Source organism: Pogoniulus pusillus, chromosome 16 (assembly GCF_015220805.1).
Source record: "Pogoniulus pusillus isolate bPogPus1 chromosome 16, bPogPus1.pri, whole genome shotgun sequence".
In the NCBI taxonomy this organism is placed as follows: domain Eukaryota; kingdom Metazoa; phylum Chordata; class Aves; order Piciformes; family Lybiidae; genus Pogoniulus; species Pogoniulus pusillus.
Window position 1 is genome coordinate 15,604,804 of NC_087279.1, and position 13,380 is coordinate 15,618,183.

Consider the following 13,380-nt stretch of genomic DNA (forward strand, 5'->3'; position numbering starts at 1 on the left):
CTTGATACTAGGGGCAAAAGGAGTACAAAAAGGTTAAGAGACTCAAAAGAAAACCGAATGGCCCAAAATTCTGCTTGCTTGCTTACCATCTTGCAGCCCCAAAAGCCAACTATATCCTGGGCTGTATAATGAGAAGTGTGAACAGCAGGACGAGGGAGGTGATTCTCCCCCTCTACTCTGCTCTTGTGAGACCCGAGCTGCAGGTACTGTATCCAGTTCTGCCCCCAGCATAAGAGTGACATCAAACTGCTGGAGTGGGTCCAGAGGAGGGCCACAAAGATGATCAGAGGGCTGGGAACACCTCCTCTATGGGGACAGGCTGTGAGAGCTGGGGCTGTTCAGCCTGGAGAAGAGAAGGCTCTAAGGAGAACATAGCGCAGCCTTCTGGTACCCAAAGGGGACCTAAAAAAAAGATGGGGAAGGATTTTTACAAGGGCCTGTAGTGATAGGACAAGGCAGAAGAGGAGAGATTTAGACTGGATATTAGAAAGAAATTCTTTACAGTGAGGGTGGTGAAACACTGGAACAGGCTGCCCAGGGACGCTGTGGATGCCTGTTCCCTGGAGGTGTTCAAGGCCAGGTTGGATGAGGTCTTGAGCAACCTGGTTTAATGGAAGGTGTCCTTGCCCATGGCAAAAGTTTGCAGCTAGATGATTTTTAATGCACCTTCCAATCCAAACCATTCTGAGATCTTTGCTACCTGGACACAGATAAGCATTCATTATATTTCTCAAATACATCAGACATGAAGTGAGGAAAAAAAGTCATGTGATGGAATCCTATGAATTGTCCAAAGAGCATTTCTACATTTCCAGACTTTTAAAATTATTTTTCTAGTTTATAGCCTCCTTAAAAAACATGTTGAGCACACTGGGCAGAAATTATGCCCATCTGGGATTATTAGAAGTTTCATATAATTCCAGAAACTAAAGGAGCTGAGCAAGAATCCAGCCACAACCCTCCATTTTGTTTGCCACAGTAGCTTTCACTGGCTGTTACAAGACTGCCACTGTGCAGAATCTATGTGCCACTGATGTTAATTCATGCAATCAACAAATCTTCATTTCAGCTGCAGTAAAGCAAACAGCTCCACGTACTGGGAAAAGCGCTCTATGGATCACAGTCCTAGCACTCGGACATTAAAGAGTGTTATCTTCTTAAGGATTTTTAGAAAGTTTTGGTCTCCTAAGATAGATAAAAATAATTTAGACTCCATACTTAAATTGAAGACACACTAGTGAAAGCTGAGGTTGCAGAAGAAGCTGGCCAGACTTTAATTTCTCTCTTCAGCATCAGCTGGAGTTCTTATTCTGGTCTTATTTTCAGCTATTCAGCTGAACTGCACAGCTGTGAATAAGACCAAGCAGAAACAAGCAGATTATAATCATTAGTCTAGCTTTATGCAGATTGAAAATACAGCTATGAAAATAAAGTGAGTTTCTAGGTGGACAAAAAGAGTACCTGCTTAGTATTTGGTATCCTGCAGATATATAGGCTGTCAGGAGATGAGGCTAACAGCATTAGTCAGTCTACAGTGCTCTATGTGACAGAAACAGAATGACTACAAATAGTCAAAACCAGAAAGCAAGCTCGAAAAACTTTGTGTTTTGTTACTTGGAATCCTTGTGGAAAAGTATTGACAGTGATGTGAAAATTTGTAATAAAATTAAGACACAACCCCCATATACCTCTATAAGCAATAAAATATGCCAAGCATGAGAAGCTGCTAAGAATATTTCTTAAAAGACACTACACAGATCTCAGACAGAGATGTTTCTCTTTAACTCATGTCCAGAAGTTCCGCTAATGTAAAGTAGAAGTTGTATGTATAAGTTGCACAATAAAACTTCCCCCCCACCCCTTACATGTATCTTCCATTCAGAAAGAATATATAAGAAGATTTGTTTGAAATGCCATAAGGGAAACTTAGAATTTTCTAACTCCTTTTATTAATGCTGTCAGAGTGGTCTTTTTGGAAGGATGCTCAGTTGGCTTTGTTTTGTTTTGGATGCTGTGATCCTAGCAATTCTCTTCATTTTACAGCCACAGAACATCTAGCAGCAATGCAAGAAGAAACATGGGGTTTGACTGAAATAAACTTTTATGTCTCTTCAATGTTAAATTAAGTAAGAAACAAACACTTTTTTCTTTTTATAGTTACTATACTGTGAAAAAAATACATCCCACTTTATACTGTTCCACAAGGCACAGTGACAGCTATGTCAACACATAATAAAATAAAAAAAGCTATACATGCTCCCTAGAATGTCTCTAAATAATTCCAAACAGGGTACCCGAGCACAAGGTCAGTCTTTTTTCCGCCCTGTTCTATTGTTGCTGACAAAATCAGATAAGAAGTCAATTTACAACCAGCTATCAAGGCAGCTTGAGTGACATCACCAGCATTCATCACTTAGAAAAGGATTCAGACCTAGGATTTGGAGAACACACAGGGTGATTTCTCACTGAGGTTCCTTCAAGCACAGTTATTTAGAGGTAATGGTATGAATAACATCACTGCTCAATCTGCTTAGCAGCAGACAGTAAATTAAAATGCATTCTTATAATCACTATAAACAAAGCAAGACTGAAATGCTTGCAACAGCAGCACTTGCAACAAAGCCACTGCTTTTATCTCCTAGTTCTGTGGAAATTTGCCCCTTGTATACGTAGCTCTCAGCTCAGAAAGATACATATATGAAGTTACAGTTTCTTTCACAGTCTAAATCAAACTTTATATTAAGTACAGTACTGAGCTGGACATCCCAGTCTCAAAGGCATTCACTCCAGAACAGTAACATAGGTTCTGAAATGAGGACAACAGCTGTCTAAGGCTGCGAAGAGGGAAGTGCTGTGCTCAGATGACACTTAGCCAAAAATTAATTCACGTTCCACACTCCTCACGACTGGAACTAATGTAGTTCTTTCAGAGTTGGGCCAATTTTTTCCTGGAGGCAGACTACACGCAGATTTATATGCCCCAGGGAATACAGGCATCTCTGCTCTAGTCACGCTACAATACACCTTCTGGATCAAACCCAGACCAAGGGGAGTTCAGCCATTTTGCCTTTCCCCCAACCTGACACACATGGCTTTTTTTTTATGCAGATGTCTGCACTCTCAAAACCATAGGAGCTGAACATAGGAAAACCAATCTTAAAGAAAGTCTGTAATATCTATTTTCTAGGTAAATTAAACTAGAGAAAAAACAAGGTTCTTTCCTATGACTTTTCATTTGTCATAAGACTTCTGCTCTAAAATGTTGGGTTTTTTTTTCTCTCCTCTTTGAGATTAACAGGTAGATTCAGTAATGCTCTAATTAAGGTAATTTTTATTAAGTACTATTTTTAACATATTCAATATATTTTTACATTTCTGCTCATCAAAGGAATGAGGCTTGTTAAATAATTTTCTTTAGTTCTTACATAAGCCTTCTTACATTAACTCTTTTGAAGAGGAAACAGTCCAGTTTTATAAACCAGAGCCACAACTGTTTGCCACTCGTGATAGCCACCAGGAGCTCAGCACCCAAATGCTTCACAGTCTCTAGGTCTGTAGGCACAAATACTTTATAAACTAAGGTTCTACTAGTCTTTAAGTATGCTAAATATCATACAGCTAATCTATAATATAAAAAAATGCTACTACAAAATCACATAATTTCTGAATTGCATTTAAAATTTGTTTGCCTTTATTAATTTTCAGCAGCAGCTTTGGTAAAAGGCTTTTTTTTTTTCCCCCAACTGTTACTGTTTTGTTTAGGCAAATCGAAGTTCAGGATACAGAGGAAAATTCTGCAGTCCTGTATAAGTAACTATGCCAAAAAGCACATTTTCAAAGAAAGCAATGAAAATTAATAGACAATGTCACGAAAAACTCTAAAAAGCAACCATAGTCCTTTAGGGATATATGCCACAGTTGCAGTAATTTTCTTACTAGTAATTAAAAGCCATTAATTATCTAGACAGAGAAGTGGCGTTTCCTGTGGTGAGAGTACTGAGTTTAAGTTGAGCAGCTGTAGCCTTAAGATGCCTAGCCTTGTCTGGGAAGTTATGTGCATGTATATATGTGCAGCTCACATCTCCATGCTAACCCTAGAAGAAATCACAACCGTGTATGCATGCCCCTTCCAGAGATGCAGCTCAGAGCAGCCCTGCATCCACGGCCATTACCTGAAGCGTCTGGCTGAACCGCTTCAACGGAGTGGCTCGAACAGGAGGAATGAGACTGGCTAGTGATGTGACTCTGGAAAGAGGCTTGACCCGTTTGTTACTGGGCTCCTGGAGCAGGGAGGGGAAGACAAGGGAAAGGGAAAAAACACAGAGAGTGTGAGCATAATTGGATAAACATGGCTAACAGCTTTCCTAAGAGAGCATTTATAAAAAGCAAGTTTGTACACCTGGAATATAATTAGGGTAGTAAATAACTAAGAGCAGTTCTAAACACTGACAATGACAGATTACTCTTGGCTGGTACACGCAGATCCTGGAAAGAGATGAAAAAAGTGATGATGGAGAAGCTGGCATGGTTGGGAAAAGGGGAAGGGAGGAAGATAAGGGAAGACAATAATGTCATTATATTAACTCATTCTTAAGACATTTTCAGCAGTGCATTGCTGCTAATAAATGTTAGGATAACCTTGTCATTGAAATGAATACTTTCAAATAAAAGCAATTCCATTTGTGTCTTTGCCTCTGGCACTGTCAACACGTGACTCCATTCAGTTAAACACATATTATTCCAGAAAATATAAACTAGACAAATTTCCAACTATAGCTGTCCTTTGAGTGCACGTTCCAATTGAAGCACTTATATGTGCAGGCAAGCACATTAAAAACGTGTTTACATATATTTAATTTTTGCATCAAATAGGTAAATTAAGAAAAAAAATCTACCACAAATACTGCAAATTATGTGTGGGGAATTTTCATACATACTCCTACCAACCTCTTCAATATAATATGCCAATTGTCCTGCAGATTGAAAAAAAATGTTAACAGAAGTGATAAGACAACAAAAAAAGCGATTTATAAATACATAAAAATAGAACAGTTACCCTTGGCTTCCTAACCTCCATCTGACATTTAATGGATCTTGAACAGCACATGCAAAAGGCAACTTTTGACAGAAAAAGAGCCAAACCTTCCAAGTGAAGTTAAAAAACCCATCCAACATCATATTTCAAGGACATCCTAAAGCAGTTCATCTTTCTTTTTTCAGCCATGCTTACGAACTTTGTGTAGGTTTTTTATGCCTCCAGTTTCCTAGATGCAGCTTTAAGAAAATGAAGCATGCCTATTGTCCTTTTGTTCATAAGTCCAAATCCTTAAGGAAAAAATGCAGATGTGCCATCTTTCCTGATACCAAAAAATAACAAATCTCAGCAGCGACAATCATCCTCTATTTCACCAGCAAAAAAAAAAAGCCTCTCTTCCATCAGAACAGCAAGAGAACAGCAAGGTGAGAAACAGCTACACATTTAATTTACTTCTCAGCAGGTAGACCTGGTAATCCATAAATGCTGGCTGAGATGAGGGACAAAGTGTTTAACCCTCTAGTAAAAATAATGTATTCCATCACACATCAAGCCTAGCATTAAAGATTTCAGCAGCATAAATCAAGTTACATTCTTATCTTCATCGGTGCACTGCTATTCATATTTCTTCCTTTTCAGCAACCATGTCTTTGACACAGGTTTTTGAAGGACTGAATTTTCTGCGTCACTGCAGCACCATTAGCATACTTATCTACAGCATCACCATCCCCACCTCCTTTCCTCACCCCCCTCAAAAAGGAGACAAGTCTTGTGAACCCACTGCAATTTTTCCTAACTGGTGGCTCAGCCACCAGCTGTTTCTTTTCTACAATTATTTAGAATGGCAGTCCTGGTGCACAGATCATATCCCATGGCAGAGCCTGCTTGTTATGAATTGTGCTGCACTGCAGTAAAAGGACACGAAGTCCCAGACAGAGTGGCAGAGCTATGTCAGCATTACAGTTTTTGCTAGCAGCTCTACCTTAGCAGCAAAGCCTGCTTAGGCATTAATCACATCTCAAATAAAAATCTGGAAATTAAGACTGTTTAGACTTTGCAGAAGACAGGGAGAGGGTGATTAGGATTAACACAAATGATGCCTCCTTCTTTACTGCCCTATCCTTTCTATTATCTTTACAACTTTGCTGCTACGTGTACATTCTCTGATTGAAAGACAAAACTCGAGCAAAAAAAGCACAAATTTGATCTATGCAACATCAAAACCTTATCCTGCTTTCTGAAAGTTATCTCTTCTCCACAGTTTTATAGACCTTTTTTACACATTGTGATCTATTCACAATATTGCAATTTTTCCATCATAACTTCCAACAAAACTAAGCCCAGAAGCCCTTGGAAAATTTTCTGAGGAGACTACTGACAACAAAATTAAATTACAAAACTACATTTGATTGTGACTGCATCTCTGCAGGACCTAAGTGCATTGCAAAATGAATGAAAATTCCTGACTGGTCTTTTAAGTATGGAACAGTAAAAGCCAGTTTTATCCTTCTTTGAATACTTCCAAATACTACGTGTGTGTCTGCACTTGAAGTTTATTAATTCCTACCCAATGCCTGCAGGCTAAGCACTCAGACCAGGACCTAGTTTGTTCTGCCCTGTGGGGCACATAAAACCTCAAGCAGCTATGAAAATTGATGCACAGCATCAAATAACCTTGGAGAAAAATCAACCTGAATATAAAGACTAGAAATCAACTTTCTTCTGTAGAGTAAGTGGGGAAAAAGCCTCCCCTTTTTCATGTCAGCCCAAAGGATCTCTGAAACCTGTGCTATCTCCTAGCCAAGGATGCCGTGTTCCAAGGGCAACACAGCTAAGCCCCCTCAGCCCTTCAAAACTTTCCCACCCATTTCAGCGAGAAAGCCACCGAGGCAGTAGAATTCTTAATCATGTTCCTGATGAACATAAGGAAAAAAGAACACCTTTCTCGAAACAGAAACTGACGCTAAAGACAAGGAACCCTAAAGGCGGTTTCAGCTACCATCAAAGCCTAGTCGGCTCTCCCAGAACTTCCCTCTGTAGGCCACCAGAGGGCAGCACTTCCCTCCGTAGTCAAAAGCCAGGCAATGGGCTCTGAGGGTACGCCTACGCCTCTAGGTCAGCACCCCATCTCCAACTCCTCATGCACTCTCACACTCTGATCCTACACGGAAAAAAAACCCACATACAGCAGAACTCAAACGAGGTAAAGATGTATTGCAAATTAGGAATCCAGTCTTATTAAGCAACTAGCATTATTACAGGGTTCACTCCAATTACAGAATTCCCTTCAATCATTTAAGGTAATTTCAGAAGTCTGAGACTTCATGACATGACCACTGACTTCTGAAAGTAAAACTTGTCAATCTGAAGTTCTTTATTATTAAGAAAGCTTGCTGAATACTTCCAACATGATTTTCACTCTGCACTGGAAACTGTCTGGTAGTGGTTTGGCAACTAGCTGGAAACAAAAACTCATCAAACATCAGTTGTTCCAGGTGTCATCTCTGTCAGAGAAGTCTAACAAGAGCAAGCAGCACAGAGTCACCCCTTTCACTGTGGAACAATAACGTCTGCACAGGTGAGGATTTGGCTATGCAATGCAGATATAGTGATAGAGCAATACTGACACTGTTAGACACTCAATCAGTATTTCTGGTGTATTCTCTACATCCCTTCTGCTTCCACCTCCCCTTGCATCATGCGCCCTCATTCTCGAGCTGTGTCACCTCTCCATACTAGCACCATGGAAAAAGTGAACGAACTACTGAGACCTGTATTCTGGACAGGGGAATACTCCACAATCAAGGACATTAAAAAACAAATAAAAAAAGAGACAGGGACTGGAATCTGTATTTTCCCATAAGTCCAATAAGATTAGGATGCTACTTCCCAAGCCTCTCCAATTGTATTAATCTCTATTTTAAAAAGAATACACTGCTTGCAGTTAAGAATTTCAAGTGAAAAATTAGTAAAATAATGGACACATGTACTAGAAAAAAAAAAATTCAGTCAGCCAAGGGTCCTGCAATCATAAAAAGTATTTTAAGGTAGGAATCTAAACACATGGCAATGCAGTACTGTGTGATTCAGGTGTCTGTACAGCATGAATAAGCTCCAACAAGGGCATACTGTCCAGGTAGAACGAACATCAGATTCCAGGTTTGTACTTCTGAGTGTGCTTAGAAGAATCAAACCTACCTGTGGGCTTCAGTCTTCCTTTCTGCCTGCTCCCCTACCTCAGTTAAAGGAACTCAAAAGCAGACAGGATTGAGAGATAGGACTTAGTGGCAGGATGCACTTGCAAGAGCCATCACCGGTCCAGACTGGGAGCTGGGTCAAGTTATGACACAAAAAAAAACAACAACCAGATTTTACAATGTTTGGCCTGACCTTTTTAAATTGTCACTGGTATTAAAAACAAACAAACAAACCAACCCCCAACAATTTCAGAGCTTTAATATACTAAATGTTAAATCGCATTTTCAGAGTCACGAAGGCTTGCCAAAACAATATGGGAAGTCAGAAAACAAAAGATCCAGACTCCACAGTTTGGCAGAGTTTCCAAAATGTGGAGCTGGAATATGTGAACAAGTAATGTTAATCTGACAGGGCTTTAAATTTGATATAAGGCTAAATAAAGTTGAGGGAAACATGAGTGCAGGAACTTCAAAGGCTCAGCAGTCAAGTGAAGTCAAATTAATACCTGACTAGGCTAGAACAAAGAGCAGATGGCTTTTGGGGGGAGCTGTATATTTGAACTCCAGATGACTTCGGTAACATTTGGATTTAGAGAGCAAAATATTAAGGCTGGAAATATCACGTATATATGCAGCCTCACAAAGGACTCCTGAAACCGCGATCAAACTGTTAAATGTCCAAAATCTGGATGGTTCTGGAAAGCAGACAGTAGACATTTCAAACAACCATGTCCTTCTGAGAGTGTATTTTTGTCACATACTTTTGTGGGGAATTCACAGGAAGAAATATTAATTGCAATGCCATAATCACTAATTATCACTAATGTAAGACAGGAAACTATCAGCTAAGAAGTTTCAGAGATGCCATGCCTTGCCGCTCTGCTAATTTGGAACGAAGGACACTACTCCGGACTGCTTCTTCATGCCATTTATTCTGTAGATCCTGTGTCTGTCTGTATGTACAATTGTATCTAGTGTGTTCTAAATATGAAACTCGAGCCAAACAGTTTAGACTAATGACTAAGAAAGGAAAGCTTTAGCTTTTAATGTATAACACTCAAGAAAATAGTGTTCTGCTGTTAGATAGCTGTGAAACGTGTACAGCAAGCAGCTTCTGCTATAGCACCACCAGGAAGCCAGTCTTCCAAAAAACTTCTGCCAACTTCCTCTTCAGTAAAATTCAGGTCTTTTAGCCCTGCATAATTGAATGGGGTGTTGTTTTTTTGGAACTGTGATGCTGTCACTTGAAAATGACAGCATCTTGGCAAAAAAAATAACCTTTGTGTCATTATTTTTGGCTCTAATATATGGATTACCATTTAAAAGCCTGCATCTTAGCATACAACACCCGCTCTTGGGACACGTAAGCATTCAAAAGCCAGAGACACACATTAAAGCAGAAGATCCTTTGAAGAGCTGTTTTTAGATTAGTTGCAGTGTACTGACAGCTAAGTTGATTTCATTTTTATTTCTTCATTAGTGAAATATGCACCTAATAATTTGATGTATTGTATCCAGTAACACACTACCGATATGAAAGCTTTCAGAGGAAACTACTTAGGGGAAGAAGTTAACACTTCTTGTGTTCTTCATCCACAAAATAAAACAAGTCTTACTAGTACATGTAAAGAATGGAGTTTTCCTATATTCCAAAGCAGAGTGAGTTAAATCTACTTGATAACATGGATGAGTTTTCTATACATTTTCATTCAATAAGGCCATGCACTTCGATGGAAAAAACGATTGGTTTTAGTTTTTCAACAAACAGAAAGAAAGGAAACAAGAAGATCTAGGTCAAGCTCCCTCTATATTGCCCTAAGAACAGCAAACCCAATGACCTGGATAGCACATACTGAAGAGCACTGAGTAGTAGCCTAGGTGCTATATAAAAGGTCTTAATTTGCTTCAGCACCTCATTTAAACATTCTTTCACTCTGTGCTTGTGACCAGCTTAGCCACTGATTTCCTCCCAGTGCATAGCAAAAGCAAATGTATGTTCACCGCTGGTATGATTGTTTTTCCATCCCACTCACCCATCTCTTATCAGCAATCTCAACAGTCTCCATGTTAGAGAACTGCTGCTCAATTTGACAAACAGGGGAAAATATTTCCCTGAGGGGTCATTACACTTGTGTCTTCAGCCTGTGTGCAGGACTATTGTGGCCACATTGTGTTGATTTTTCTGATTGCATTTAAAAATAAATCAAACAAAAGGCGTTTCAGAGATTCTTAGGGCAACTTGGAAAATAAGTGCTAGGTGAAAACTAGTCCAAGAACTCAAGAATTTAGCATTTTAGAATATTACACTTTACCTTCAAAAGCAAAGTAACCTCTCAAGACACACAGAAAACAGAGTAAATTGACAACGAGTATTAAAAACATCCAACAAGTTCTGAGATAATTGCAGTGGTAACACTGGATTGGGGCTGTTGGTTTTACTGACCCTTTATTAAGAAATATGCCTGGATTTTTTCCCCTTTTGATATATTTTCAATCTGTGAACCAAGCCAAATAGATAGCCAAAGCATTAATTTCATGGTATGGGAGCATTCATTAGTGCAAAATGTTTTCACTTCAAGTAGTCTTTAAAAAATTAACATTTAATAAATGGATGACACTATAAAGTGAAACAGTACAGTAACCTTTGTATCAAACCTAATCCACAAGCTGTGCCAGAAACTAAACCAGAACTGCTCTGTTTCAGATTCCACACTCCTATACATTAAAGGTTATTAGTTTTCAGTCAACTTTCTAAGGGCAAGTCAACATTTGTCATGGCAGGAATCCCAACATTATTATTTTTATTAGTCTGCTACTAGTTAAATTGGCTTAAGATTAAACAGTCCTATTAAATGTCCCCAAACCCTGGAGTTTAATAGAAAAAAAACAACATACAAGCTCTGTTCCACAGGATGTTATCAGTATTTAACCTTCCACAGGAAAAAAAAAACAAACCACAAAAGTTAAAATTAAAAAAACCAAAACCCAACCTATGGTACAGCATAGTCTCAAACTTTTCTGAAGTAAAAAAGCATTCTCAATTGTTATTGACACTAATAAAGACTAGTTGTTTTAATTCCTGAAGCAGAAGAGAATTTGCCTCTGCTTTGTAGTATCTCAGATGCAAGCTAGGAGCAGGTGTTGATCTGTTGGAGGATAGGAGAGCCCTGCAGAGGGACCCTGGCAGGCTGGATGGGTGGGCAGAGGCCAATGAGATGAGATTTAACAAGGCTAAGTGCAAGATTCTACACTTTGGCCACAGCAACCCCCAGGCAGCACTACAGGCTGGGGACAGAGTGGCTGGAGAGCAGCCAGACAGAAAGAGACCTGGAGGTACTGGTAGATAGTAGCTGAACATGAGCCAGCAGTCTGCCCAGGAGAGCCAATGGCATCCTGGCCTGGATCAACGTGGCCAGTAGGACAAGGGAGGTTATTCTTCCCCTGTACTCAGCACTGGTCAGGCCACACCTTGAGTACTGTGTCCAGTTCTGGGCTTCTCAATTCAAGAGAGATGTTGAGGTGCTGGAGCATGTCCAGAGAAGGGCAACAAAGCCGGTGAGAGCCCTGGAGCATGGCCCTGTGAGGAGAGGCTGAGGGAGCTGGGGGTGCGCAGCCTGGAGGAGGCTCAGGGGTGACCTCACTGCTGTCTACAACTACCTAAAGGGAAGCTGTAGCCAAGTGGGGGGTCAGTCTGTTCTCCCAGGCAACCAGCAACAGAATGAGGAGACACAGTCTCAAGTTGTGCTGGGGGATGTATAGGCTGGATGTTAGGTGGACATTCTTCACAGAGAGAGTGATTGGCATTGGAATGGGCTGCCCAGGGAGGTGGTGGAGTCAGCATCCCTGAAGGTGTTCAAGAAGACTGGATTGAGGCACTTAGTGCCATGGTCTAGCTGATTGGATAGGGCTGGGTGATAGGTTTTACTGGATGATCTTGGAGGTCTCATCCAACCTGGTTGAGACTATGATTCTATGAGATATTCTGAATGGAAAATTCTAGAACACTCACTCTTCTAGAGTTGGGGCTGATGGTCAAGAACAACAAAAAGGTAACTAAAGCAGTTCTAAGTACAGCTAGTTTAGTCTCCCACAAAAGATAACTGTAATCATCCACACAAATCCATCCTAAAACCTGGGAGAGTCATCCCACTAGTAAAACTGCCAGCATTGCAAGAATAACTTACTAAGCAAGTTAAACTGATGCATAAAGGTAACTTGATCATCCAATAAATTGTGTGCATCAGTGATACAACTTTCCTTCAAGTTCGTTAAGTTTCCATCCTCCACCTGTACTCTCAGTTTGGAGCAGGAAGAGATTTGTTATTCTTCCTCTGCCAGCATCCACAAAACCCAGAAACCAAATAAAGCAAAATGCAGAAACAGTTAGCTTTAATCACAGTGCTGTAAAGAAGAGGACCTGAAACGAGAGTTGGGGTGCAATGAAAAGCCATAGAGACACAGGGTTGAAGAAAACTGTCAGTTGAAGAACATCATCTGAAGTTTACAACATGCTAGCACACCATGAGTTCATCAAAGGCTAGCTCTTTGCCTCAAATAGGCTGCCCTCATTAGTTACCACCCTTAAGACCTCAGATTCCATTTGCCAAGTGCAAGACAGAATCACTGAAGTGTCAGCAGCATAAGAGCAAGTTGCATTCAGCTATCTTGACTGATCACTCATTCATATGCAGTACCTAGAAATCAACGTATCAACCAAAAGCTAGGAAATTAAGGTCAATAAACATAAAAACCTCACACTGAGATGAATAAACAGAAGCAAAAGAAACTCTGAAAAACCTAGATAACTAATGTAGAGATGATTAAATTCTCCTTTACCTCCCATTAGAAACTCCTTGTACAGACTAAGAAAAACCTTCTCTGTACTGGAACAAACTGCCTAAGAAGCTGGACTGCCAATTAACAGGCAGACATCATTCGGTGAGTTACTGAATGGAAAAATAAAGGCAAGCTGTTTGTCTCAAATTGCCATTAAGCAGAGCACATCAGCAATTCCAAGTCAGGGGTGACAAGTTTCCACATACAGCTCACTGCAGTTACACTGCACATGAACTTAACCTGAAATACATAAAAACTGCAACTTTCATTTAAAATGAAACACTAACATTTCTGAAGATCTAAGAAAACTCA

At 39.9% G+C, this 13,380-nt stretch overlaps 1 protein-coding gene across 9 annotated transcripts in view; it reads right to left on the minus strand.

The window, feature by feature from the left end:
- ARHGEF3 (Rho guanine nucleotide exchange factor 3) overlaps positions 1 to 13,380 on the minus strand; it is a 117,759-nt gene that overhangs the window by 11,273 nt on the left and 93,106 nt on the right. For 7 of the 9 annotated variants that reach the window (XR_010305236.1, XM_064156713.1, XM_064156715.1 and 4 more), the window contains one exon: positions 4,173 to 4,280. Coding sequence is in view for 8 of the 9 variants with exons in the window: in XM_064156713.1 (XP_064012783.1) it covers positions 4,173 to 4,280 (108 nt within the window). In the remaining variant the exon portion in view is untranslated. Of the gene's footprint in view, positions 1 to 4,172; positions 4,281 to 5,056; positions 5,105 to 5,142; positions 5,585 to 13,380 lie in introns of those variants that run through there. The other 2 variants (XM_064156717.1, XM_064156718.1) reach the window with 2 other exon arrangements.